At 48.5% G+C, this 27,937-nt stretch overlaps 1 protein-coding gene across 1 annotated transcript; it reads left to right on the top strand.

Moving 5' to 3' along the window:
- The first annotated feature begins 943 nt into the window (after positions 1 to 943).
- Positions 944 to 27,372, top strand: ASB9 (ankyrin repeat and SOCS box containing 9). The gene is made up of 7 exons (XM_032331332.1): positions 944 to 1,672; positions 9,439 to 9,518; positions 16,969 to 17,076; positions 20,136 to 20,286; positions 22,568 to 22,702; positions 23,878 to 24,069; positions 27,153 to 27,372. The coding sequence occupies exons 1-7, from the start codon at positions 1,582 to 1,584 to the stop codon at positions 27,275 to 27,277; spliced, it is 882 nt and encodes a 293-aa protein (XP_032187223.1). The 5' UTR covers positions 944 to 1,581; the 3' UTR covers positions 27,278 to 27,372.
- The last annotated feature ends 565 nt before the right edge of the window (positions 27,373 to 27,937 follow it).

The raw sequence follows: 27,937 nt of genomic DNA, 5'->3' as shown, positions 1-27,937 counted from the left end.
TAGTTCTGGACAGTGTGGGAACACACCTCTGACTCGGCCTTTTCCCCTCTTAGGAATCTCTCCTCCAGAAACATTTGCAGCTGTGCACAGAGCCACTGAGACCAAAACATGAACTGCGCTATTTCCGTGGTCCTAACGGAGATGGTAACGGTCTGCCTCCATCATCGGGGAAGAGGGAGATACTTGCGGCCCGACCTGGAACGCTACACAGTAATGAAGAAAGGGACAGCCACAGAGCCCCGTGGGGAGAGCTCCAAGATGAAGCGAGCGCGAGAGTCATGGAACAAGTTGGTAATATAATTACACTTCTGTGAAAAATGGAAAGGATGAATGTGTGTCCATATGTCTGCCCAGAAATGCATTTTAAAATGTGAAGGCCGTTCCTCGCATCATTGCCAAGTGTTTCCGTCCAGGACTCCCTAAGTCTGAAACCGTGTGGCTACCTTTTGGGCATTAAAACAAAACAAAACAAATGAACAAAACCCCCAAATCCTCTGCAGCCATTTCAGAGACAGACTGTGCCTGAGACTAAGTCAGGTCCTTCCCTCCCTGGGAAGAAAGGCGCCCTGAGGCCGGCCGTCAGCCCCAAGCAGCACCCAGGAGTGCGGGGGAACCCGGGTCCACCTGAGGAGACCCACATACAAGGACCCACTGTTTTCCTAAAGGCGAGCAGGCGAGACCTTCCCAGAGGAAAACTTTTTATAATTAACAAAGTAGTAGGTGTCTCCGGCACCCCAGGGCCAGGCAGCAACCCATTTTCCAGTAGCAACCATCAATTATTTATTTAGAAGTTAAAATATAGTTTTGGGGGGAAGGGAGAAGCAGGACACAGAGGGAAAGCCTAGCAGTCAGAGGGAAGAAAACAGAAGTTCCGTCCAAAGGGGCATTTTTGTAACATATAGGCACATTTTCCCATAAGAAACTCCCAGAAAAATTGAAACCACATGTGCAGATGGCCAGGGCGTGCTGTGCATGTTGCTGGGCAAGCGGTTCAGGCGGGCTGCAGCGAAACCTGCTCTCTCAGCTCTCGGGTTCTGGGGCTTTCTCTGCAACGAGAAGCCCCTAGAGAGCCAGCCGACCTCAGCTGAGTGCAGGGAGTGGCTTCCTTCACCCCCCCCCCTTGTTCCCTTTGCTCTCCAAAAAGTTACAAACTGGCTTTCCTTCCTGATAAACCAAGGCTTCCTCACTGATTGGTCTCAGTTTGGGAAAGGGACGTGACATCAGCAGCTTTGCAGACTGGGGCTGGGGGGCCGCTGTGAGCTTTGGCCAACCTCCAGGCAGCTAGGTGGAGCGTGTGTGTGTGTGTGTGTGTGTGTGTGTGTGTGCGCGCGCGCGCGCGTGTGTGTGTGTGTGTGTGTGTGTGTGTTTGTGTGTCTGGGCGCAAAGCGCGTCTGTCTGACCACAGGTAGTGCTCAGATTACCGTGCCTGCTCTGTTCTGTGCTGTTCTCTCCCGTCTGGCCAGGACCGTGCGGTTCAGCCAGCCCCAGCACTGGAATTCCCAGGAGCAGGGGGAGCATGGAATTTGGACTCAACTGAGCGACCGAAGTGGAGAGTGGAGCTTGCCCGGCCAGGAGAGCACCATGGATGGCGAACCACGGGGCAGGAGCAGCAAGTCCCTGAGGCCAGGGGACCTTCCTGACACGCGGCTCCTTGCAAACTCGTGGATGGGGGGTGAGTCGCCGGGCAGTGGCATCAGGGTGCTGGGGAGGCTGCAAACCGTGCGTCGGGGAGGAGAGGGCGGGGTGAGGTCAGGGGCTCTGTCTGAGGTGTGTCCACAGCTTGGAAGGTCTGTATCCTTCCCATGGTTGTTCAAAAAGCTGTACACCTCTATCTGCAGAGTCCCAGAGACTGGACAAAGTCGATTGACACAGTTCATTCACCAGTAGAAACTTCAGCTCCAAAGAATAGAGGTATAAAGCTTACTTATAAATAGGATACTTCTACTGCCAAGTCGTTTATTAAAAGGTCTTAGGTATTTGGCATGTAGGTGGGGCTGGGCTTTAAATGACATCCAAACACTGAGTACTGATTGATTCACTTTAAAAGGAGACCTTTTTCTTTTTAACCTTTGGAGAAGCATCTTTTAGGGATGCTTGTCACCTGTCACGTGGTGTCTTTCCTAACTGTAGAGTCTCGTGCCTCTGGGCAACTGTCATTTTTTGGTGAGCGTTCAGCAGGTGCCTGATGACCGAAAGGATTCTGAGAAAAGGGTCTAAGCATCAGAGGAGCGATAATGACATTGAGACTCATGTTATTAGCAAGGCTGCCCACAACACTTGTCCGTCATAGGGGCAATTTGCAGGGACCCAGCAGTCAGGGAGGATTTATTACTTTCCTCTGCTACAGCTGCTGAAAGGTGTGGGGTGGGGGGGAACCCCCAGAAGAAATAAAATAACAAAATGCCTTCCCTCCCACTGACCCAGCAGATATGCATGTATCCAGTTTTGCTCGGAAAAGGAGCAGAGCCCTCGACAGTAAGCAGGATTCGGGTTCGCAAAGGCAGAACTGGATTCATCAAATTTTTGGAGCACAGAGTTGGAGCAATAGAAAGCAGAGTGGCACCAAAAATGGCTTTTAAAAAAAGGAATTAGATAAATATGTTTTTTATAAAGATTTTATTTATTTATTTGATAGAGATCACAAGTAGAGAGGCAGGCAGAGAGAGAGGGGAAGCAGGCTCCCTGCTGAGCAGAGAGCCCGATGCGGGACTCGATCCCAGGACGCTGAGATCATGACCTGAGCTGAAGGAAGAGGCTTAACCCACTGAGCCACCCAGGCGCCCCAAAAAATATGCTTTGAAAGCAGCAAATTGTATTTCCAAGTTCATATGGGAAAGTCTCAGTAATCTGGGTGATTTCCACATGGTATGACGTTTATTTTTATTTCCACTCCAAAGTGGGGTGGCAGCCTCTTTTCACTGATTAGGGTCCTATTCTAACTCCCATTTGGGGCAGGATCCTTTGCTGGGTGAAGGTGAGCAGCTGCCCATATCCTCAAAGGTCTGGTGCTTAGAAAGTGAACACTCTGTAAGTGAAGAGTAAGGGGGCGGCGGGGCTTAGGGAGTCAACTGAGGACAAGTCTGGAGAGCTGGAACTTGGTCATGGAGCTGCAAAAGGCTTGGTGGCATTAAGCCTTCATGAGGCAGGGAGTTGAGAGCCATTGATGGTTCTGGAGTGGAGCTCGGGCAGTAAGGAAGACTGTAAGCAGATGAATCTGGTCGCCGCAGTCAGGATGGAGGGTGGGAGCCCTGTCTCGTGCAGGGAGGGTTTGGGCACATGCAGATGGCTGTCCCCCCACCCCCAACCCCGGGCTTCTGGGTGAAGCCTGGGAGTCTGCGTTCCTAATAATAAGCTCCCAGGTGAGGCTGATGGTGCTGGGAGAACCGTGCACTCACTGTCTAAGCATGGAGCTTACATTTGGATCGAACTTGGGGAATGACATAGAAAGGGGACATGGGTGACAATTTCAAAGGAGAGCGCAGTCCGTCTATGTTGCTTGACTCAGTATTGGGACTGAAAGAGGCAGGGCAGCCGAAACTGTAACGTTTTGAAGTCTAAATTAATGTCAGCCAAGGGGGTAGGTGAGAGAGAAGCTGGGGGTGGGAGCTGGCTTGGGAGCCACCGAGGAACGGAGGCTTCTGTTGTGAACATCAGAGTTTCAGTGGCCGTGCCCAGTGCACAGCGCGCCCACGTGGCCCAGACTAGGAGAGCAACAGGTCAGGAAGCTGAGACCTCCGAGCCTTCTGCCGGGGCTGTGCTGAAATCCTGGGAAAGGAGAGCTAGTCCGATGGCCCAGAGCTGAGAGCCAGGCATGGAGCCCGGCCTGCAGGTGAGCACGTAGGCCCAGTGAGTTAGAGAAGCCGAAAGAGCTTCGGATGTTGTCATTCCCCAGGAACTAAAAGAAGAGAAGTTTCCAGAGAAGCAGAAGTCGCAAGGGCAGAAGACAGGACTCCTCTGCTCCCCTCCTTCCTTGTCGCGCACCTCTGACTGGTCAGGTCCCCCTCATCTGCCACCTCCAGCCTGGCCGCTGCCACCATGAAGCCCTCCCAGGCTCTCCAATGCACCTTTTCCTGAGCGGAGCCCGGCTCCCCCTGCTCTGTGCAGCCCTGCCCCTGGGGCACAAGCGAATTGCCCTTGTTTATGCTTCTGAACGCCTGACCTTGGTGAGGTGTGGAAGGCGGAGTACTCGCCTGCCGTTTCCCAACAGCCCCGAGAGAGTCAGCTCAGGTGAAGCGTGTCCCGGGCACCGGGGCTCGGCAGGGGTTAACGAGGGGCCCGGGTGCCGCTCGTCTGGGGCAGCTCAGCGGCTCCCGCTCTCGCCTGCGGGCCTCTCTCGCCTCCTCCTCTGAAGGAAGGGAGCAAAGCTTATGCAGATGGCAACCAGCTCTTCGGAGAGATGGGTTTAAGGCTTCAGTCCTCTGCCAGCAGCAAAAAAAAAAAAAAAAAGAGTATCTTTCTTTTTTCTTCCTGAAAACACCTTGTTATGGGGTGAATTGAGTCTCCCCACAGGATAGGTTGGAGCCCCAACCCCCAGTACCTCAGAATGTGACCTTACTTGGAAATGGGGTCTTTGTAGATGTAGTTAGTTAAGATGAGGCCCTACTGGAGTAGGGTGGGCCCTCATTCGATGGCCGGTGTCCTCAGAAGAAGAAGAGGGTAGAAAAGGGGGAGGCCTTTGACGGCAGAGGCAGAGACTGGGGTAACCCGTCCAGCAAGCCAGAAGCCCCAGCAAAGATGGACGGCTGCCACCTGGAACTAGAAGGGGCGGAGAAGGAAGGATTCTTGCTGAGAGTCTCCGGGGAGAGCTTGGTCCTGACAACACCTTCCTGTGGGACTTCTAGCCTTCAGAGCTACGGGACAATAGATTCCCGTCGTTTTGAGACCACTTGGATAGGGCGGCTCTAGGAAACCAACGCATACCTCCCCACAGCAGCTTAGGAGAACGTGCTGAAGGAGAAACTAACCACCACCCCCCCTCCTGCAGGTTTGTGTAGGGAAATTCCTTCCCTCACAAAATCGAGCCCACCCGGTAGAGAGTGGGCTCACATTTAAAGAGGAGACAGGCACGAACAGGCCCGGAAAGGAAGCAAGCCCGTGTGTTCATGGTGGCTTTTGAGACATCGGGGTGCCTTGGCAGGGGCAGGTTTTCCGGGGAAACCTGCCTGACCAGACAGAATGGGTGCTGCTGTGAGGTCCCTGTGGAGAGAGACAGACAGAGACCGAGAAAGAAGAGGCTGGAGAAAGAATTATAGGGGACAGGTCGGACTTGCCCAACAGCTGCCTCAGTGGGCCTTTCTGTTTCCTGTTTCGGACCATGAGGCTCTGTGTCTCTTCCTCCTCTTTTCATTTGTCCCAGGATCCAACCAGGGTCCATCGTAATTGTGACCCCAGCCCCCAGATCCTCTGTTGTGTCGGTGAACACCCCTGGGCCTCCCCTTACCACGTCCCGTAGGCCGAAGGCAGACGCTCCTGCCCTCCCGCGGCCACCCAACCTCCCCTTCTTCCCCTCACACAGTGTTTCCCAGGATGGAGACAGATTTATGCCACTGCCTCAGAGCCCAGAGCTCTGTTAGCAGCTCTCCTCAGAATGTATCAATTAATGCCTTTAAAAATATCTTCTGAAATAATGGAAATTAAAAAAAAAAAATCATTCCAGAACAGCAAGAAGAATGAAACGGCGACCTTCCTAATGCATTGCAGGGTTTGCCGGACACTCGATTTAAGAGAAAGGTGAGTTTAATGGCAGTCATCAGAGGACTGGCAGATGCCTGCCCCATTTCTACCTCGAGCCCCGCTGCTGTGTCTGAGGCTTTGCCAGTGACCCCATTTGGCATCGATTTCCTGGCAGGAAAACCAGTAGAGTGTTGGGGAAGAATCCCTAATGCCTACTCAGGGCTTGGCCGGTGTGCTGTGTACAGGCAAAGACCCTTGAGTTGCAAAGGTGGTGGTGGGGTCAGTGGAGGAGGGGATGGTGACCTTGAGCCCCGTCTTCATCCAGTCTCCTACTGGGAGCATTTCCGTGTTCTGGAGGCAACAGGTCCCCTTTCCTGCCCTGTCTGCTCGCTCTGGTGCTTAGCAGGAAGGCAGGCAAAGCTTCCCCCTGGGGGGAATTGCACATGCTGTCGGTAGCTCATTGCCTGCTTAGGTGTGGGCTCTGGAAAACCCTGGAGAGCCCCCTCCCTGATCTTCCCAGGCAGGATCCACACAAGATGTATGTCTCAGCCGTGTCTTCAGTGTTTTCAAGAGCTAAAGAGAGTGTGTGGGGACTAGTCCCTGTTGCAAAGTATGGTGTTTACAACCGTGTGTGTATGTATGCATGAAGATTCCTATCTCCATGCTCTTGATGCTAGAAAAATGTCACGCTACCCACGGTCACGATTCTAAGTCTTTCCATAATCACTCAGTTGTTCAAAGACCTGCGAGGCTGACATCCTCGTGGAAATTTGTGATGAATTTTGGCTTTGTCGGGACCCAGGTTTTTCTCCTGGGCGGGAGTGATAGACACATTATGATAGGCTTACCGAACCCTAGTCTAAAATGACTTTATTTTTTTAAGGTTTTATTTATTTATTTGACAGAGACACACACAGCGAGAGAGGGAACACAAGCAGGGGAGAGGGAGAGGGAGAAGCAGGCTCCCCGCTGAGCAGAGAGCCCCAGGCGGGCCTCAATCCCAGGACCTCAGGACCATGACCTGAGCTGAAATCAGACACTTAACAACTGAGCCTCCCAGGTGCCCCCCCCCCATGACTTTAAATTAGAAAGCAAAGTTTCATACACCGCTGATGGGAATATGAAGTGGTATGACCCTTTTGGAAGAGAGTTTGGAAGTTCCACAAAAGTCTAAACATGGGATGACCTTGTCCTAGAGCATTTCCACTCCTACGTATGAAGCCAGGAGAGCTGAAAACAGCCCCCCACGGACTTGCTCATGAATGTTCACAGCAGCGTCATTAATAAGAGCCATGAAGCAAAAACAAGCCAGGTGTCCATCAGCTGACGAATGAATAAAGAAAATGCGGTCTGTCTCTACAGTGGGTATTATTTGGCCGTGGAAAGGGATGAAGTGCTGTTCCCTCCTGTAACGAGGATGAACCCTGAGACGTGATGCTAGGTGGAAGAAGCCAGTGGCAAAGGACCATGTTCCATACGATTCCACTTACATGAACTGTACGCATAGACAGACGTGGCTGCTCAGCCCCCCACCACGTGCACCTGGACAGTTCCCTGTGCTTCTCAGTGACACGGACTGTGTCTGCTTTGTAAATGCCGCATTCTCAAGCACGGGGACCCCACTGCAGGTAGCCTTTTTTATTCCTCTTAGGGGAGTACACAATTCTTGATTTACCGTAAGCGCAAGGAGGAATGGTTTCAAGACGAATGAATAGAAAGTGAAGCCTGTTTTTGTCTCTAGTTGATAGTATAATTGCATCATTTTTTATGAAACCTGAACAGAGTTACAATTTAGAACCCAGATTACCTGCCCGGACTGTTTAGGCTGTCAGCTCTGATTATCCGAGCTCGCTTTAAGAAAGGGGAATGTGCCAGCTATGTTTCTTAGCCCCTGAACACCTGGAGGGAAAAAAAAATGCATTAATCATCACACACATGGTGATCCATTAGGATACACTTGCAAATTTCTTTTAAAATGGATTTTCAAAATCTTAATTTTTTTAAAAAAGATTTTATTTATTTGACAGAGAGAGATCACAAGTAGGCAGAGGGGCAAGCAGAGAGAGAGGAGGAAGCAGGCTCCCTGCTTGCTTGCCCGAACCCGATGAAGAACTCGATCCCAGGACCCTGAGACCATGACCTGAGCTGAAGGCAGAGGCTTAACCCACTGAGCCACCCAGGCAGCCCCAAAATCTTAATTTTTGGCTCTTCCTTTGCATCCAAGATTTTGTGCCGATTGCATTTTGTGTTTGCTCCGATGGTATAGAAATAGTTGCCCTTTTAATTCTAATTTGGAGAGAAATCTTTCCATAGCTACCATCTGGAGGGTAGGCTCTAAGTACTAGAAACAGCAATTTTTTCCTGAGAGAATCAGGAACCTCGGAGAATTCTGTGCGGCCATGAGGTTTCTATTGATTGAGCATAAGGTTTGGGAGGTAAGAAAAGCTGTTTCATGTAAGGTACTCGTAATGACCCCAGGAGGAGAGCATTGGATGGACTGCGTGTCGATAGGCTCATTCGGCTTCCTCTTCCCCATAAATGCTTTAGGCATTCATCTGGAATGATAGTAATCTGCTCCATGGGACACACTTTCCTGGGTCTTGATAGCTCCCAGGTAGCAAGGTGGACCTCAGCTACTGTGTTAAGTACAAAGTATTCTAGCCTCCTCCTTTCTGGCTTTTTGGTTGATAAGGTACTAGTAAATTCCCTGGTTCCCCAGGTCTCCCTAGTTTTTAGGAGACACTGGTTCCTTACAAGGAATGCCTGCCATCAGACCATTCTGCCTTGTCACATTCTGACTTCCTGTGCTTGTTCTGGAAATCAGTCACAGCGTGAGATGAGGAAAATGCAGGTCTCTGCCTCGTTCACATTACCTCCACATTCAATCAGAGAGAGGAAAACATTTAATGTGTTGGGATAGGGTTTATAGGGTTTCTTCCGAAGAACGTGTGTTCTTCCTGCGTGGTCGTGGAACACATTTGCTATTTGCAACAGCAGCAGTGATGGGGTGTAATTAAGACTCTGCTTAAGGGGAGGGCAGGATAATGATAGTAGCTAGTAGCTATTGACGTGTGCGTAAGTTCATTGCTGTCCTAACATGACAGGGAAGGAAACTGAGGCTCAGAGCCTGTCTGGGGACCCACAGCTTCGAAGCAACCAAGGGCGTCTGAATTCAGCGCTCTCTTAACCACACTGCCATGCTGCCTTTTGGGATAAATAATGTCCCTGTTACAAGGTCAGACTGAACTCTGCTTTGTGCTTGATACTGGGATGGGCGGTAGTCCAGAAATAGATACCGTTCAGTTTAGCTCGGATTTTAAACCTAATGGCGTACGTAATGATGTGATCACCGCTATTAGTACATGGCGCTGTTTGCTGAGATACTGAACTTGGAGTCCATGCAGGAAGCTAGACTGGCAACCGCAGCTTAACACGCGAATGCTGGTGATTAGTGAAGCTCTCACTGAAGTAAATGGACCATTTGCCTTTGAAAGCCATGCGGTCCATCACCCCAGTCTACCTCTTTTGTCCTCAGGCCGGAGACTGGCTGTAGTTCTTTCTTTAGCTACCTTGACATTTCAAATAAAATGTGTACTGGGAGCATCGATGGAGGGGAGAGATGCTGAAGGGCTCGTGGGCGTCTTGACTGATGGACTCCCATGTCTCCATCCAGGAAGACCCCTCAGGCTCTTACGGACAGCAGGGCTGTCATTCGGGTCTCTAGCACGGTGACAGGATGTAACCCGGTCCTCCCTTTCCATGCAGATGTTGTGTCTGATTGGTCTCCTGTGCATGAAGCGGCCATCCACGGACGTCTTCTCTCTCTGAGGAACCTCATCAGCCAGGTACGTGGCTTTTTGGGGAAAAAAAGACAAACATTAAGAATATCCTATCGTGGGGCGCCTGGGTGGCTCAGTGGGTTAAAGCCTCTGCCTTCGGCTCAGGTCGTGATCCCAGGGTCCTGGGATCGAGCCCCACATTGGGCTCTGCTCAGCAGGAGGCCTGCTTCCTCCTCTCTCTCTCTCTCTGCCTGCCTCTCTGCCTACTTGTGATCTCTGTCTGTCAAATAAATAAAAATCTTTAAAAAATAAAAAAATTTTAAAAAAGAATATCCTATCGCTCACCACGCTGAGAAAAAAAATCATAGTCTGATTTTTTAAGATCGAAATTTCCTCTTTGGCAAAATGAGGTGAATCCTGTCCCCTTTAACCATTTCTTTATCTGGAGGCTGGTGTAAATACTAGAATTTAGTGCAATTCTGTGTACATGATCGGCACTATTATACCTCCTAGGTGAATAATAGGCAGATGAGTGTGTCCAAGTTGCCCTCGTTTTACTCGATAGATTGTATTCTTGAAAATTATCACACTAAACAGTTTTTCTCAACTGAGGCAGTTTTGCCCCTTAGGGAACATTTGACAATGTCTGGAGACAATTTTGGTTATCACAGCTGGGAGTAGAGGTGGGTAGGGGGTGCTGCTGGCGTCGAGTGAATAGAGACCAAGGATATCACTGAACATCATACGTTGCTCGGGATAGCCCTCTACCTCAGGAAACTATCCCAGCCCCAAAGGCCAGTAGCACTGAGGTTCAAAAGCCTGGATGTAAAATAAATGCTTGCAGATGTCTTTTTTAAATATGTCATCTTATCATTTCAAAGATATTTTCGGTCTTATGGAACCTCTAGCTGATAGTGGCTCTGCCCAGTCTGACATCAGTTTTTCTGCTCTACGGGTGTAATTTGCAGTACACATTAATTTGAGTTTTGCTTCTTTGAAATTATTGGGAACTTAAGCTAAGATACTTGTAAAAAAAAAAAAGCAGTTGAAATCACCATTCAAAATCCTAATAAAAGTTTTTGTTCAGAATGTTCTGTTTTCTGAAAAGACTATAGATTTTTCCAGGTGGGAGCTATTGACTCTTTTCAGACCATGGACCCTTTGGCAGTCAGGCAAAGTCTATGGATCCCTTCTCGGATGAACGTTTTAAATGCATGGAACACAGTACTGAGAAGACCTATCAAATTAGTAAAAGAACAGGGGTGCCTGGGTGGCTCAGTGGGTTAAAGCCTCTGCCTTCGGCTCAGGTCATGATCCCAGGGTCCTGGGATGGAGCCCCACATCGGGCTCTCTGCTCTATGGAGAGCCTGCTTCCTCCTCTCTCTCTGCCTGTCTCCCTGCCTACTTGTGATCTCTGTCTGTCAAATAAATAAATAAAATCTTTTTTAAAAATTAGTAAAAGAGGGACACCTGGGTGGCCCAGTCGGTTAAGCGGCTGCCTTCGGCTCAGGTCATGATCCCAGCATCCTGGGATCGAGTCCCACATCGGGCTCCTTGCTCTGCAGGGAGCCTGCTTCTCCCTCTGCCTCTATCTGTCACTCTGCCTGCCTGTGCTCTCTCTCTCTGACAAATAAATAAAATCTTGAAAAAAAATTAGTAAAAGAACAAATGTGACATGGTGATATAAACTGCATTAAATGAGATTTAGTGGCGATTCCTTTAACTATTGTATTTTGTAGGTAGGTTGAGTGCGTATTTTGAGATATTTGAGATGTCTATAACAGTTGTAATACAAGAAAAGTGTCTGCGATTGCCCTCAGTGTTAGTCCTATGGACTGCTATTACCACTGTGGTTTGTTGTCTGGATTTGTAATGGAAGGACATCAGACATTTTAGGTGGTTGTTAGTGAAAATAAATGTTTTACATTTTAAAAATTTCCAATTTCATGGACCTATCTAGACTAAGAAGTCCTCCTATAAGATAACAATTTCTAAAGAAAAATTTCAGACTACCTAAGCCACTATCTTAAGCTGTTTGTAGTAGCACCAGCCCTATTATAAATCGAAATCTAGATAGTAACACATAACTCTAGCTAAAAGCAGTTAAGCTGCTTCTCGGATAAAATGAAACATTTACCTATTTTGATGGGAAGAAACATGATCACTGTAGCTTTTATATATCACTTATTAAAATGGACCGATATTCATTTATATTCAGTATTTATGTTTATTGCACATCAGATGGAACTATTATCTTTATCTAAGTTCTGTGACATTATTTGAGCAACTTATCTTCTTGGAACCTCAGTTTCTGCCTTCATAAAATGAATTTTGTCCTCATGCCGAAAGGCTGGAGCACAGCAGGCAAGCCCAGCCGTGCAGGAGTACTTCTGGTCTGTTCATGTCACATCTACCAACATCCTGTTGGCCAAAGCAAGTCGGAGGACCACGTCTGAAGTCAAGGATGAAGGAAATACATTTTTTCAAGTATGAGGTGATGGCAAAGGTGTGAATGTATTGCACTGCTATGGGAGAGTGAAGAATTAAGACCCAAAATTGTCTATTAGGTTACCTTATGCGAGTCTGCGAGGATTAACTGAGGTGACATGTAAATTACCTACTCCAGTTACCGTCATCACTCATGGTATTTATTTTCTGATTACACTAATAACACTTTGGCTAATCAAAGAATAATGACAAACACAGTTGCTAAACCAAACCTATTTTAGGGAGGGAAATAAGACCAACATTCAAATGTCTATAAAACAAAGAGAGAAGAGAAAAGAAATTTGTTTTGGCCCAAGAAGGGAGAAACTCATTCCATAACTATTCTTCACCACGGCTTCACATTAAAATATCCAGGATGTTTTTAAAAAATAACAATGCCTGGGCTTCACGCCAGACAGTCTAATTTTAACTAGGGCAGTCTTCATGCACTACTACTTTTTTTTTTTTCAGATTTTACTTATTTATTAGAGACAGAGCGAATGGGGGGAGCGAGGGCAGAGGGAGAGGGAAACGGAGAGAGAATCTCAAGCAGATTCCCCACAGAGTCCAATTCGGGGCTCGATCCCAAGACCATGAGACTATGCCCTGAGCCAAAATCAAGAGCCAGATGCTTAACCGACTGAGCCACCCAGGTGCCCCCTTGCTTTGGTAGTTTTTTAAACGCTCCTGTAGAACCACTGCATTCAAGGATTTATTTAAATAAAAGAGAACTGTATGATAGTGTAGGTGAGAGAGAAAGACAAATGGACATGAAACAAATAGGAGGAAGAAAGAAACAAAAAGGCAAATAAGTTGGATTTCATTAAGATTAAAAACTCCTTCATCAAAAGGCAATATTTAAAAAGCAAGGAGGCAAGCCACAGATGAGAAAATATTTGCTATGTATATTTGTACATCTGTCCATCCATCCAATGAAGGGCCCATATTCCTTGTCTAAAATCAATACAAAAAGGATAGGTAAGCCAGCAGAAAAATGAGCAAGAGACTTGGACTGGCACTTCATAAAAAGGGCTGTGCAAATGCTCAATAAAATTATCTAACTATGCTGATTAGTAATTGGGGTAATTCAGATTACAAGTAGGAGATGGTATTAGCAGCTCCTCCCAGCAGAGGGGTTAAATGTGAAGAGACAGATAGGACCAGGTTTCTTTACCTGTGTAGTGATAATATGCATGTTTTCTTCATGATAATTCACCGAAATTCACACTTAGGCTCTATGGACTTTATTGCACTTTAATAAAACTTATTTAAAAAGTAGTAGTGTTTGTTAGGTCAGCCGAAAGCAATCCTGATACTCCTTGACCACAGTGGGACCTTAATGTGGTGGTTCTCAATGTGGACTGCACGTTAGGATTGCCTTGAGCTGTCTGGGATAAGGTGGGGTTCTTAAAAATCCTGGTGCTTGACTTCAGCCTCCTTTGATTATATGGCAAATGCTCTGGGGTTCAGCCTGGGTATCAAGCCTTTAAAAGCTCCCCAAGGGATTCAAAGGCACAGCTGAGATCGAGAACCTTAGCAATAAGGTATGGCCGAAAGCAAGTGGTGAAAACCAGCCGTTCCGTTCCTTGAATAAAATTCCTTATGCAGCAGCCCCCCTCTGAAATCCTCAAAGGGCTAAGTCCCTACCAAGTGGAAATAAGGAAAGACCCCGGTGTTCTGAAACATCAGATCTTTCTGATGTGGCAGCTAATTGAAGGCAAAGTGGTAATGAATAAGAAGTCTCAGATCATGATTCCCTGCAAGTTACAGGTTGCTAAGCACGCATTGTTTCTTAGTCCTCGTAACAACCTTGTACAGTAGCTACAACTGTCCCCATTTTACAAATGAGGAAACTGAGGCTTAGGGAGAGAAGTCACTGGCTCGAGGTCACGCTGCGTGTTAGGTGATGGCACCGGCATTTGAACTTGGGAATCACGCTGCTTACCCTCCCTCTGAGGTCTCCATCCGAGGTATGAGACAAGATAGTGGGGCCATTCAGAGAAGTTGGGCCAGCAAGACAAGGAGCCCTTTTCAGGGAGAGTTTGCTTGTTGGCAGAGGCTGCGTTTATGTTATGAGTTGCTTCTCTTGGTGGTTACGTCTTAGCGGGGAACTGGAGACATGCATCGGGGGCAGAGAAAGCCAAATACAGTATGTAGAGAGTATTGAGAGAAAAATGAAAGGATCTGAGGACAAATCCTTGAAACGCCTGCACTTAGGAGCTGTGAGGAGGAAAAAGGCCAGAGTTCGTGAGCGAGACAGGAAAAGGACAGTAGGAGGTCAGAGACGGACTTCTTTCTCAGGGAGAGCTTGGTTTGCGAAGCCAGAGGAGAGGTTTCGTGAGCTTGAGATGACTACAGAGCCAATTCAGAGGTGGACGGAGACGGGAGAAGGAGCGATGTATATTAGATTCAGTAAGGAGGAAGTCTCTGGTGATCTTTAAAAGCAGTTTCAGCAGGACTGGGTTGGTAGGTGGGAGAAAGGCGACAAGCAGAGACAGTGGGGACAGACTGCTTCGGACGAGAGGAGAAAGGAGGGCAAGCAAAGGCGAGAAGAGGATTGGATGGGAGTGCGGGGTGGTAGAGGGTCAGGAATGACCACGGGAAGACTTCAGGACACCAAAGGACAGTGCGCCCGCAGAGGAGGGGAGAGGTGGAGAATGCATGTGACAAGGTGGCCGAAGGCAAGTCATGAAGTGGTGGAGGGGCGGCCTAAGGTCCCGGGCTGTTGGGGCGAGCTCAGAGGATTTTCTCCAAGAAAGGAGCAATGGCAGAACAGAGGACCGGCGACGTGCAGAGAGATTTTAGGGGCGGGGAGAGGGGAATGTGTGAAATACTCACATCAGGTGGCTTTGGTCTCCTTGCTACAGTAGAAGGAAATGATGTGTTTGATGAACATGCAGGAGAAGGCTGCTCGTGACCTCCTTCTGCCCTGAGTATAGAGAATGACCCGTCAGTTCTGTACAGGACAAAGGACAGAGCCGAACCTTATTGTAGTCTTCAGGTTGGTTCATGCGGGGATGGGCATGTGGTTTGAAGCTGGGACAGAAAGCTGCCAGGTGCTGAGCACTGTGTCACGGTGGGCGCCCTGACATCGCCCAGCCCCGAGGCCCCGTCTAAAAGAGGGTCTGAGGATGAGCCGAGATTAGGGACAATTGGTTACAGAAAGATGAAAGAGAAGCCATTGATCCATGTTTTCAAAACCTGAGAACCCACGGGGGACGGACCCTGTGTGAAGGAATGGGTTAAAAATTACCTCAAGATATTCTAGAATATCCTAGATAATTCTGACTGATGGCCATCGTTCATTTAAGGTAGTGCCGTCGCTGAACGAGGAACTGTATGCACAGTCCTACATTGGCAAAGTGAAACTGAAGGGAAAGGAACCCCCAGTTATGAATTTTATGTGTATTCTAGTAGTGTGAGGGGAAGCGATTGCACAAATATAGAGCATTGAGGGGGGCAAAGAAAGGATCTAAGAGCACATCTTTGAGGGGATGCCTCCAATTAAATAATAAAATAATAATGACAATAATAAAATAAAATAACAGATGCCACACTAAAGTCCATGGGCAAAACTTGTGACGGTATCTATGCAGTAACTCAGCTCTTCTTGAGTCGCTGGTCAGTAAGCATTTATTGAGTACTCTTTGGGTACAGATGGGATGCGAGGTTACAAAGGAGGGGAAGGTGTAGTCACTTCCCTCCCTGGGAACAGCAGGCCCGGGGCGGGGGGGTGGGGGGCAAAATACTGTAAGGGATGTCAGAACTTCTCATTTACAAGTGAGTCTTCCAGAACCCCTCCCCAGAACCACCCAAAGAAAGGCTCCAGATTTAGGACCCAGTTGACTCAGGTGTATGTCCGGAACGATTGGACCTCTTGAAATCTGTGAGGTCACACCCATCAGAGTGTAAAAGCTGACAGGATCAGATGATCAGGAGGTTGACTGACTTACAAATGGTTAGGAATGATGATGGGGGAGGCAGTTCATGGGAATGATTTTAGGCAAATTTTAACTATTGTGGGAAGAAAAGGTACAATCATATTACCAAGTCATTAGTTAAGTTAACCGTATTGTTACCTAATGTGTCCCAAGAAAAACAACTTTTGTTGTACCCAGGTTCCTCCTGTCGAGGATAATGTATTCCATGATCAGGGCATCTCGGGGTGTCTCTCCTGGAGTTCTTTTGCTGCTTTGCGTGGATGGGGCTCATAATCCATCTCCTGGAGAGAGCAATTTTTCCCCACAGTTTGATGAAACGCATGGCCTTCTGACAACTTTGTTGGCTCTTCGGACCTCGAGTACCTAGAGTGAGGATGTCATTCCCCTCTGTCTTAGGACTTTTCTGCCTCTGTCTGTGCAAGTTCACCTCATGCTTTGGCCCTAGATTAGGCATCTCTTGCTGTGTAACCAATTACCCCCAAACTCAGAAGCTTCGTGAATAGACCTGTATTAGCTCACAGTGTCTGTGGGTCAGGAATCAAGACACAGTTAACCTGGGTCAGGGACTCCTATGAGTCTGCAGTCAAGGTGAAGGCCAGAGACGGAGACAATTTAAGGCTCAACTGGAGGTGGACCTCGGTCCTAACTCACTTCCATGGCTGTTGGCAAGTTTCGGTTCCTCCTGGTTCTTGAACTGAGGCCCTCAGCTCCTGGGTGGCTGTTGGCTGGAGACCGCTCTCTGTCCCTTGCCGTGGACCTCCTCGAGACAAAAAGCGAGCAAGTGAGAGGACGGGAGAGAGTGAGAATGAGAGAAAAGTCAGTCTAGAATGTGTGTCCCCAAGAGTCAAATGGCTGGGTCACAGGGACGCATCTCGTCAACTCTAGTGGACACTCTCCAGCTGTTTTCCCCAGGGGCTGCATGAAGGTTCCTTGTTTACTTGACATCATTAGCAACACCTCAGCACACTGGCAGACCGGGAGCCAAGTGAACTTAAAGAGAATTGTTGTAGGGCTGCATCGGGGTTGAATCCCCACCGTATGGGACTGTGGCTTTACATCCGTGTCTCTGCTCACTTCCTCTCCTGCAGGGCTGGCCCGTGAACCTCATCACGGCCGATCGCGTGTCCCCACTCCATGAGGCCTGTCTCGGAGGTCATCCCTCTTGTGCAAACGTTTTATTAAAGCATGGAGCTCAGGTAAGTGCAGCTCAAATAATGTCTTAGGGACCGTGACAAAGGCCTGTTTCCATCCCTTTTGAGTCATTTCCGGCATTTTTGACTAGTCTGATTGGAAGGTCGAAGAGGGGTGTTTTTCAAAAGCATGACATCCATCAAGCTTCTTTGCCTTAGCGATAGAGGAGGAACCGAATTTTTAGCCAAGAAGGAATGGTTTGAGTCTACAGCCATTTCTTTAGCAGTCACTCCTAATAAATACCCAGAAATGGATTTCTGCCTTCGTTCCCGTGGCTGGAAGGTAATGAAATATTACAGAAAACGTGGAACATTTGGCTCCGTGAGACCTGAATAATGGTTCCAAACCATGTCTACCATTTGCTAATATTGGAAACTTGGATAAGTTACTTGGGCTCTGAGCTTTAGAGTCCATGTCTGAGAAGAGGGGGGAAGATAACAATGAAGCTGTGTGCCCTGGAGAGAGGAACGAGCTTTGTGGCACGCACGGAATGTCTGCCTCAGCGGGCGACGACCAAACACTGTTCCTACCCGTTACATGTCTGGCCGTATAACAAGCCACCCTAACTTAGTGACTTGAGACAAGAGCCACTTATTTATTTATTTACCATATACTGTATTATATGTTATATAATTGCACAAGTCTGTGAATCATCAGGCTTACACATTTCCCAGCACTCACCATAGCACATACCCTCCCCAGTGTCCATCACCCAGCAAGCCTCTCCCTACCCTCCTCCCCCTAGCAACCCTGTTTGTTTCGTGAGATTTAGAGTCTCTTAGGGTTTATCTCCTTCCTGATCCCATCTTGTTCCATTTTTTCCCTCCCTACCCCCCACAGCCCCTGCCCTGCTTCTCAAATTGCTCATATCAGAGAAAGCGTATGATGATTGTCTTTCTCTGATTGACTTACTTCACTCAGCATAATTGCCCTCTCGTTCCATCCATGTCACTGAAATGGCAAGATTTCATTTCTTTTGATGGCTGCATAGTATTCCATTGCATATATAGACCACATCTTCTTTATCCACTCATCTGTTGACGGACATCTAGGTTCTTTCTGTAGTTTGGCTATTGTGGACATTGCTGCGGTAAACATTCAGGTGCATGTGCCCCTTCGGAGCTCTCCATTTGTATCTTTAGGGTAAATACCCAATAGTGCGATTGCTGGGTCATAGGGTAGCTCTATTTTCAACTTTTTGAGGAACCTCTATACTGTTTTCCAGAGTGGTTACACCAGCTTTCATTCCCACCAACAGTGTAGGAGGGTTCCCCTTTTTCCGCATCCTCGCCAGCATCTGTCATTTCCTGACTTGTTAATTTTAGCCATTCTGACTGGTGTGAGGTGATATCTCATTGTGGTTTTGATTTGTATTTCCCTGATGCCGAGTGACGTGGAGCACTTTTTCATGTGTCTTTTGGCCATTTGGGTGTCTTCTTTGCAGAAATGTCTGTTCATGTCTTCTGCCCATTTCTTGACTGGATTATTTGTTCTTTGGGTGTTGAGTTTGATAAGTTCTTTATAGATTTTGGATGCTAGCCCTTTATCTGATAGAGACAAGAGCCATTTATTTATCTCACAGTTTTTCATGTTGGCCAGATAGTTCTTCAGGTCTGGCCTGGTTCTGCTGACCTTGGCTGGGCTTCCTTAGGCCTTCAAGGTTAGCTGACAAGTTCGCTGGGGCAGGCTGCTTTGTGATGATCCTGCTTTGTGGCTGGGCAGACAGGAAATCTCTATGTGGTCTCTCATCCTTTCCCAGGCAGCCTAGCCTGGTGCCCGTGGTAGCAGGCATCCCAAGAGTAGCAAAAGAAGGCAAGCTCTTGGCTTGCGTCCCATTTGCTCTCATCCCATTGGGCAAAGCAAGTCCCGTAGACAAGCCCAGATTCAAGGACTGAGAAAGGAGTCTCCATGTTTGATGGCAGGAACTGCAATGATGTGTCACGAAGGGACACTTCCTAGGAGGAGTGATGTGTAAGCTGAAATGCGAAGGACCTGTTGAAATCTGTCAGCCGAGTTGTGGGTTGGGGCGAGTTAAATAGCCTCAATGTCCCTGCAAAGAAAAGGGCTTTGTCCTGAGAGCAGTAGTAGAGAGCTGTAGGTGAACACGGTCATTCGGGTCTATACTGGGGTTACGAAAACTTACTCCACATGTGGAAACAGGGCCAGGATGATGGAGAGGCTGAGAGGCACCGAGAGTACCATCTATAGCGAGTGACTCCCTCTCAGGGTTGTGGGGTACTTGCGTACCCCCGGGAGGGAGTGTCTCCTTAAACTTTGTGCCCTGGACATCTGGGCCTCACTGGTTGTCGCTTTCCTTGTAGGTGGCTTGTGAGAATGATTTCATTGTCTTCATAATATCTTTGCTTCACAGTGTAGAAAATGTGCTTTTGACTTTGCTCTTCCCTATTTGCTTATAGCCCAAACACTGTGAAGTCAGATGTGAACTTGTAAGTTTCAGTCAGATTTCCAATGTGTGAAAGACAGCGCCAAAGACTCTAGTTTTCTAGGACGTTAACCAGTCTTGTAACTGTTAGTGGCATCATTTCAGCATTTAATTGACTGACGATATAAATTCTCCTTTGAGCTAGCCTTACCATCTTACAGGTTCTCTAATTCATGAACGAGTTGAAGAAAATCTTTGGCACACCTTAACCCTATATTTCTGTACAAGTCATGTTTTAAAATTAAAAAAAAAACACGCAAACAACTCTAAACGGTTACTCTCGCTGCTGGACAAGACTCTGGATTGGGGCGGGATGGGTCTGGAATGGAATGTTTAAAGCAGGGAGATTAGTTTGTAAGCCCTATAGGATTATCCTGACTAGTTTCGAAGTTCATATTCCTGGGGGCGTAGAAGTGATAAAATATTCGGTAACATTCTCGGGGCCTTACATCATTCAGCTTTTCACAGCCTTGTGGATGTTTGGTATTTTTGTCCTCATTTTAGAGCAGTGGAATAGAAGGCTCAGAGACATTAGAAAGCAGCTTAAAGTAGTGGAGTCTAGATTTGAATCCAGGACAGCCCATTACCTGCCTTTAGCCTGGGGCTTTTTTTTTTTTCCAGGTGAATGGGGTCACTACAGACTGGCACACCCCGTTGTTTAACGCGTGTGTCAGTGGCAGCCGTGACTGCGTGAATTTGCTTCTGCAACATGGGGCCAGCCCCCATGCTGTGAGCGATCTGGCATCCCCCATCCACGAAGCAGCTAAGAGAGGTAAATCTGCTGAGAATTTGTCGTCCAGACATCTCACTGTTGTAAGAGGAGGGATAGCTTTCAGGGATCTTTCCTCCGTGTGGGGCCCTGGGACCAGAAACACGGGCCTGGCCTGGCCGGCAACAGCAAATTCTTGGCCTCCACGCCAGGCACATTAACGCGGCAACTCTGGGGTGGGGCCGGGCCATCTGTGTTTTGTTTAGCAAGCATCCCGGTGATTCTGATGCACACAAAAAGTTTGGGAACCACCCTTTCAGAGCATCTGGAATGTGGTTTACTGCTGTAGGTTCTGGAATGGGGGCTGGCCTATGGTAGACTGTCCATCAAGATCTGTGAAATACATTGTTAGACACATGACCCCAGAAAAATCAGATTATTTTATTAATTTTTAAAAGATTTTTATTTATTTATTTGACAGAGAGCACAAACAGGGGGAGCAGCAGGCAGAGGGAGAGGGAGAAGCAGACTCCACACTAAACAGGGACCTCCCATATGGGACTCCATCCCAGAGCCCCAGGATCATGACCTGAGCTGAAGGCAGACGCTTAATGGACTGAGCCACCCAGGCGCCTCTCAAATTATTTTATAAAATAAATTCTATTCTTTTGTTTTAGGGCCTTAAAGAATATTGTCTCATGGCCACCTAGGTTTTCTTTTTTAAAAAAATATTATATTTATTTGAGAGAGAGAGAGAGAGAGAACACAAGCAGGGGGAGACAGGCAGAGGCAGAAGGAGAAGCAGGCTCCCCGCTGAGCAGAGAGCCTGATGCAGGGCTCGATGCCAGGACCCTGGGATCATGACCTGAGCTGAAGGCAGACCCTTAACCAACTGAGCCACCCAGGCGCCTTCCTCACCTAGGTTTTCTAAGTGAAACAAACTTTCCATTTTTATTGGAAATACAAGATGCTACATACAGCTCGGGGTAATTCTCTACCACACCTGGCTTTATTGAGATTTAACTGACAAATGAAATTGTATATATTTAAGGTGTACTAACATGATGACTTGATAGGTACCTACATTATGAAAGGGTTACCAATCAAATTAATGAACCTATCCATTGTCTCACAGTGTTACCATTTTTTGTGTGTGGGGAGAACACTTAAGGTTCACTCTCCTGGCACATTTCAAGCATATGGCATTAGCACGTACAGTTACCATACTGTACGTTAGATCCCCAGAACTCCTTCAGCCGGGGTAATTCTTTTCATAAAGCCACAGTTTTCCTGATATTCTTAACTCTGGTACAAAAAATACAATGGCAAGTTCTGCCTCTCCCCAGTGCCCATGACCGTCATTGTCACTATTGTGAGCCCACATTGACGGAAGAGTTTTTAGTTCCTCAGTGGCTTTCCCAGAATGGCTCCCCATGAGCCCTCCCCACAGCAGCCCTATTTGACCGAATCCATCCATATGATAATCATCTCCCAAGGCACTGACATTTCTTTGTTAAGAGACCTGTCAACTCATCATATTCCCTGGGTGCGTGGAACTCAAATGATTTTATAGAAGGAGAAATGCAGGGCGCCTGGGTGGCTCAGTGGGTTAAGTGTCGGCCTTTGGCTCAGGGCATGATCCCAGGGTCCTAGGATGGAGGCCCGAGTCGGGCTCCTTACTCGGCTGGGAGCCTGCTTCTCTCTCTGCCTGCCACTCCCCCTGCTTTTGCGTGCTCTCTCTCTCAGAAATAAATAAATAAATACGATCTTAAAAAAGAGAGAGAAAAGCAAAGAAGCAGTGTTTAAAGTATGACATTCTAGACCAAGCAAGAATGATTTGGCTTTCACCAAACCCAGTTTGCCAGAACAGGCCCCACTTGGATTGGATGGGGCAGGTGCTTCTCAGCCTCGCCTGTGTCCACGGTGGCCTCTTTCTTCCCGGGGCCGGCCCTTGGCAAGCTTCTGGGCTACGTCCCCGGGCCCATGGCTCCTACTATGCCCTTTCTTCTCCGGGCCTACCTGCAGTCCTTGTTCCCCACCCCCTCCTCACTGTCCCCTCCATTTCTGTATTCAGTCTGGTTGCAAAGCCACAGACCCTCGGAGCAGGCTGCTGGTTGCTCTCCGTGGCCCACAAACCCAAGCGGGCTTCTTTCCGGAGCTGCGGAGGGATCATGCCTTACGGTCAGCGCATCAAGTGACGGCAGTGTGTAAAGTCCTTCCCTGGGCTAAGTAGAGCAGCTCTTGGTCCGTGGCAAACATAAGCTTGCAGGAGAGAGGAAAGGTATTGTGCCCCTGGCTCAGAGAACGTGTGCTGCAACCATGTTTCTTGTGCCCTGGGCTGCAGGCCACGCGGCGTGTGTGGAGACCCTGGCGGCCCACGGGGGTGACGTGGACCATAACATCAGCCACCTGGGCACGCCGCTGTATTTGGCTTGTGAAAACCAGCAGATAGCCTGTGCCAGGAAGCTTCTGGAGTCAGGTAAAGCTAAAAGCACACGAAACAAGGAAAGAGAATGAGAAATGGAAGGTCTTTTAAAAGCCATTTGTATTGTAATGGGAAAGAGTGTGGGCCGTGGAGTCAGGCAAGGTCAGGGTTCGCGGAGGCTGTGTTCTGGGGCGGGGTGGGGGGGGATAGATTTGACCCTGTTGGCACTTCCGCTCCCGCTCTGTCGCTCGCAGTGAGGGTAAGGATGGTGAGCCCATCTGCTCCCAGGGTGGTGCTCGGTGATTATCTGTTCTCCGCGCTTCCCTCTCCCCTCCTCCTGCAGCCAGTCATGTCTGAGGCCAGCAGGACGGGCCCGGCTGCTGGGGCCTGGCTCGGTCTCCCCCCTGGGAACTTCTTCTCCGGTACTTGCCCTGTTTTTAGCTCATTGTTGATCTTCTGTGTTCCTCGGAAAGGCCTATGTCACATCATTCTTTTGCACCTCCTTGGTGTTATCCAGAACCTTCTGCAACCTCGGAACACCACTTCGTCACCCCTGTAATGACCCGAGTCCTGCTTATTCTTTAAAACTCCAGCAACCCTTCCCTTCCCTTGACTGTCCTGTGGTGCTTGTTGCCTTCTGCTCATGTGACAGCCATTGGTCACGGATTAGGAGAGTCATTCTCTGTCTCTCTCCCTCTCTCCCTCAGCCCACCCCTTTCCCCTCATGTTCTAGGTAGATTTTAAGTTTTAGTCAGGAAGGGGCAGGGTTTCCCATTCCTCACAAAACCAAGAAGAGTGCCGGAACAATCTGGCTACTGTGTGTTAGGTGGACATAGGTTTCCATTTTCCTAGGGGAACAGCAGCTCAGGCAAAGCCATCTGTCCCCACCTGTCACGGTGGGATCCAGTCCATCTGGCTAGGGTGGGGATCTGTAGAGAGCGTAGGGATGGAGTTGGCTTGGGATGGTCCTAGAAGAGGAGGATTTTTCTAGAATGTAGCACACCTATGGTCAGCATTCAGAGGCATATATATATAACCTCATATGCTACATAGCTCGTGTTGTACCTTCAGTCGTGTTGTCACATGGCACTTTCCCCATCGTATTCGATGGAATCAAGACATCTCCCATTTTCCCAGGATTGCCCGGCCCACTGTCGAAGCGTGCTTCGAGAAGGGGGACACTTGGGCTCAGCTCCCTGGATGACTCTCTCCTTCTTGTGACTTTTCAGGAGCCAGTGTGAACCAAGGCCGAGGTCTGGACTCCCCCCTTCATGCAGTGGCCAGGGTGTCCAGTGGCGAGCTGGCGCTGCTGCTCATGGACTTTGGAGCGGACACCCGGGCCAAGAACGCCGAAGGCAAACGCCCCTTGGAGTTGGTGCCCCCTGAGAGCCCTCTGACGCGGCTCTTCCTGCAGCGAGAAGGTGCTTCTCCTTTGCCCGAACCTAAGCCCTAATCCGTAGCAGCTCTTGCGGACTCTCGCGGGAGGCAGGTGCTGACCGAGCTCTGACTTGTGAGACTGTATGAGATCCTTCTCTGCCCTCGCCGCATGTGGGGAGCTGGGCTCATTGACTATTCAACAAGGTATGGTCCTGGTCACGTGGTCAGGAACCACCTGTGGTTTGCAATGTTGGAGACCAGTTGTTTTGGTTGATCTAATACTCCGTGTGAGGTACGCCAGCTTTGAAAGAATGAACACGATCTTCAGCTTTTGATATGAAAGTTTTCTAGAATATGGTTTAGAACAATGCACCAGAATTCTCTTCGGGGTTGGACAAAGCCCCCCTCGGGTGCCTTAACTGCCCTACGCATGGACCAGACTACTGGGCGCTTGCTTGCTGGGAGCAAGGTTGCTACTCGAGATAGTGCTAGAAAGTCTTCCTTTAATGATCGACAGCAGTCTGAGGGCATTTACTGGTGCAAGTCCATCGACACCTAAGTCTTCCACAAAGAAGAGCTGACACTTCTAACCCAAACAACTAAACGTGATCCTTGAGTGCTGTGCGAGGGGGTAGGGCTGTGAGGTCGGGGTTGGCTGGGGGGAGAAGCAGAGACCCCTCAGATGGTATTCGTATCTGTCCCTAGACAGAGATCAGCCAGCTCAGGACCTGCTTTCTTACTAGAGTATGGACTTTGTTAAGTTTTTCAAGGTGGTGGGACTTTGAAGCAGGCTTCCCTGCCCGACGGGTTCTGACGGCAGGTTACCGGGTTATATTCCGCCTGCTGAGAATTAGGCCTCGCCCTGGGTAGAATTGTAAAGTGGCTGCAGAATCTTCTTCCTCCTACTCTGACTGCCCAGGGTACTTGCAGCCAAAGCCCTGACTTTGGGGCCCGCAGGTGCGGCCTGTGCGGTCCTCTCCAGGCAGCTCTTCCTGCATTGTGATGATTTGCTTTTAAAAAATTATATCTATCTATCTATCGCCTATTTCTCCAGCAGGCACAGACGGCACAATGCTTGGGGCCCACGATGTTTTTAGGGCCCACAGAAATATGTTCATCTCTTTTAAAATCCGAATGAAGAAAGGGATAAAACTCAACCTGGATTAGGTTTGCCTTTATACCAACATGGTGGCAAAATACCATTTTTTTTTTAAACTGAGAAAGAGATCCACAAAAGCAAAAGTGCCTTATGGCCCCCTAAAGTTACAAAGTTACATGTGTGTCATGTACACACACACGTGTGTATCTATCTCGACCTCTATCTACAGTCCCTCATCCCCTGCCTCAGCAAATAATCGCACTGGATTTTCAGTTTGCCTCCCCTGACTCCTCCCTTCCACTTGATGTCCCCAGGCCATTCCTGGCACCTACATTGCCTTTCATTCGCATTTTGGCGACAGTGGGATCCGTGATCCCACTGGCTTGTAGAATGTCATTTTCTCCTCCAGAGAATTACTGCTGCTTTTGCCCCCATGATTCATTTTTGGGGTTTTTGGTGAGGTCACGTCTCAGCAGTCTAGAAGGCCACAGGACACGGGGCCAAGCCAAGGGCAGAGAGAGCCAGACCTGCAGATTCAACCCAGCAAATTCTATCTCCGATCATCCCTGGAAAGGAGTTCTGGAGTATTCCTACCCCAGTAGCTTCAAAAAGCGTCTAAAGCAGTGTTTACTCATGACTCACCATGAAAACGAAAGATGACCCCCCGCCCAGCATGGCCGGAGCCACCCTCAAACCCGCTTTGGCTTTAAAGCTTCACGAGTGTTGCTGGGGGAAAGAAAAAAAAAAAAAAGACATGGAGATGAAAGCAATAGGCCAATTCATAGATAAAGAATTGCCCGTTTTGTAATGGAGGAGAGCCCACTCCTGAACACTTGCAGGTGCCAGGAAGCGGCTGCAGAGCTATAGCGGGTTTTCAGCTCTAATCCTGTGGACTTAAGGCTGCGGTTGTCGTGTGTCGCCCCACCTCGAGTGGACAGCAGGTAGCCAGTTGGTAGCAGTAGTTGCGCTGAGCTTGCTCGGATGTCCTGCTGTTCTGCCTCGTTGGACACTTCTCTATCCGCAGCGCCCACAGTGGTTCCCGGTCGCGTGCCTAGCGCATAGGTTATAGCCCCGTCCTTTGGCCTTCCTTACTGAGAGGGACTCAAGTTCAGTTTTCCCACCGGCTACTTTTTACAGCTGGTTAACATGTGCCTTGAGTCCACTGGGGAAGTTCGTTAGGAGATGCCTCGAGTCTACTAAGCAGAGTCCAGAAGGTGCCCCCGATCCCGACCCGGGGGGCCTTGGGAATGTGCTCCGAGGTCCGCGTTGACAAGACTGCATTTATTTCTGTTGGGGCCGCCCGTTTCCCGGCGTCCCTGGCCTCTACCCGCCAAGTGCCAGTAGCACGTCTCCCCCAAGTGGTGACAAGCAGAAGTGTCTCTACAGTTGGCCAAGTGTCCCACCTTTTCCCTTCCACCCGACCCCCTGCTGAGAACCACGGTCCTAAAATGTGGACTGTTGGCTGGTTCCGGGCGCGAAGTCTGTGCTGGTTTACTGTTGAGCTCTGAGTAGAAGCACTGGGCTCCTCTGAATGCAGAATAAAAAACAACTGGGACTTAAGATAACATACGCTTGGGCTTCACTGATGGCTCATTAGATTTGAATATCTTAAAATGGCTTCATTATAAAAGTCTTTGTATCTAGACATGCCTTACTTTTTGAGAAGTACCTTATTTTTAAAGGGAAAATACAAGAAAGCTGTTGAACGTGAATTTTATTTTCAATATTGGGAATTTTGTGTGACTTCCTAATTCCAAAATTAGCTGCCTTAAGCCTCCATTAGTGAGATTAAGCTTTGATTTTTTTTTCAGTCTGCTTTACATCAAAAGCTAATAAGCTCGTTTTAGCGAGATACCAGAAAAGAGCGAACATACCCTAAAAATGCCTCCTACTACAAAACCCTGAAAATGGTGTTAAGCAGAACTACGTTATTTCCCTATGACAGGGTTACCTCCTGTCTGCTTTTAAGGAGAAGTAGCCTTAGATCAGTGACACCAACATGTGGCTTGTCTTGCGATCTCTCTCCAGGACCCCCCTCTTTGCTGCAGCTCTGTCGCCTTAGAATCCGGAAGTGCTTCAGGACCCAGCAGCATCACAAGATCAAGGGACTCATCCTTCCCGAGGAGCTGAAACGTTTTCTCCTTCATATGTAAACATGTCAAGGGACCAGAGTCACAAAAAAACCACCAAGATTCCGGAGTGTTGCAACCGCTGGCGTTTTGGAATAAAATCAGGTTTATAGAGCTTGGCCGGTTTGTCAATTAGATTTTTATTTTTGATGGAGACCCGCTGGGAACTTCTGTGTTATTGGTTGGGAGGCCTGAGACCTTTCCCCCTGCTCCTTAGTAGAGGGTGGGGGTAATCCCAACTCCTGTTCGAGCCACCGCTGAGCCAGGACCTGTGGTCCGTTTGTGGAGTTCCTCACGCTGAGTTCAGGGAAGCCAGATTCCAGGATGGGTTTTCTGAGGCTAACCCGGGGACTTGGGTGTAAGGCCGAATTTTCAGACACGACTCTCTGGGCTCCATCCATTACGTGGGCAGGAGGATAAACAAGAAAGAGATTTCTTTGTCTACCTCAGCCTCTTTTTCTTTAAGATTTTATGTATTTGACAGAGAAAGAGAAAGAGACAGTGAGAGGGGGAACACAAGCAGGGGGAGGGGGAGAGGGAGAAGCAGGCTTCCCACTGAACAGGGAGTCCCACTTGGGGCTCCATCCTAGGACTCTGGGATCACGACCCAGGCCCAAGGCAGGCGTTTAACGACTGAGCCTTCCAGGCGCCCCTGACTATTTTTTTTTTTTTTTAAGCTTCCCC

The sequence above is a fragment of the Mustela erminea genome, chromosome X (genome assembly GCF_009829155.1).
Source record: "Mustela erminea isolate mMusErm1 chromosome X, mMusErm1.Pri, whole genome shotgun sequence".
Lineage (NCBI taxonomy): Eukaryota > Metazoa > Chordata > Mammalia > Carnivora > Mustelidae > Mustela > Mustela erminea.
The sequence above is the reverse complement of the archived record's forward strand: the minus strand, read 5'-3'. Positions and strand labels throughout refer to the sequence as shown.

What these genes read in the sequence shown, in the direction of transcription:
- ASB9 (XM_032331332.1), top strand. Translation starts at nt 1,582, where the DNA reads ATGGATGGCGAACCACGGGGCAGGAGCAGCAAGTCCCTGAGGCCAGGG. An exon ending in TGCAAACTCGTGGATGGGGG is followed by an intron (nt 1,673 to 9,438) that starts GTGAGTCGCCGG and finishes CTTTCCATGCAG; the next exon opens with ATGTTGTGTCTGATTGGTCT. An exon ending in GCTCTTCCTGCAGCGAGAAG is followed by an intron (nt 24,070 to 27,152) that starts GTGCTTCTCCTT and finishes ATCTCTCTCCAG; the next exon opens with GACCCCCCTCTTTGCTGCAG.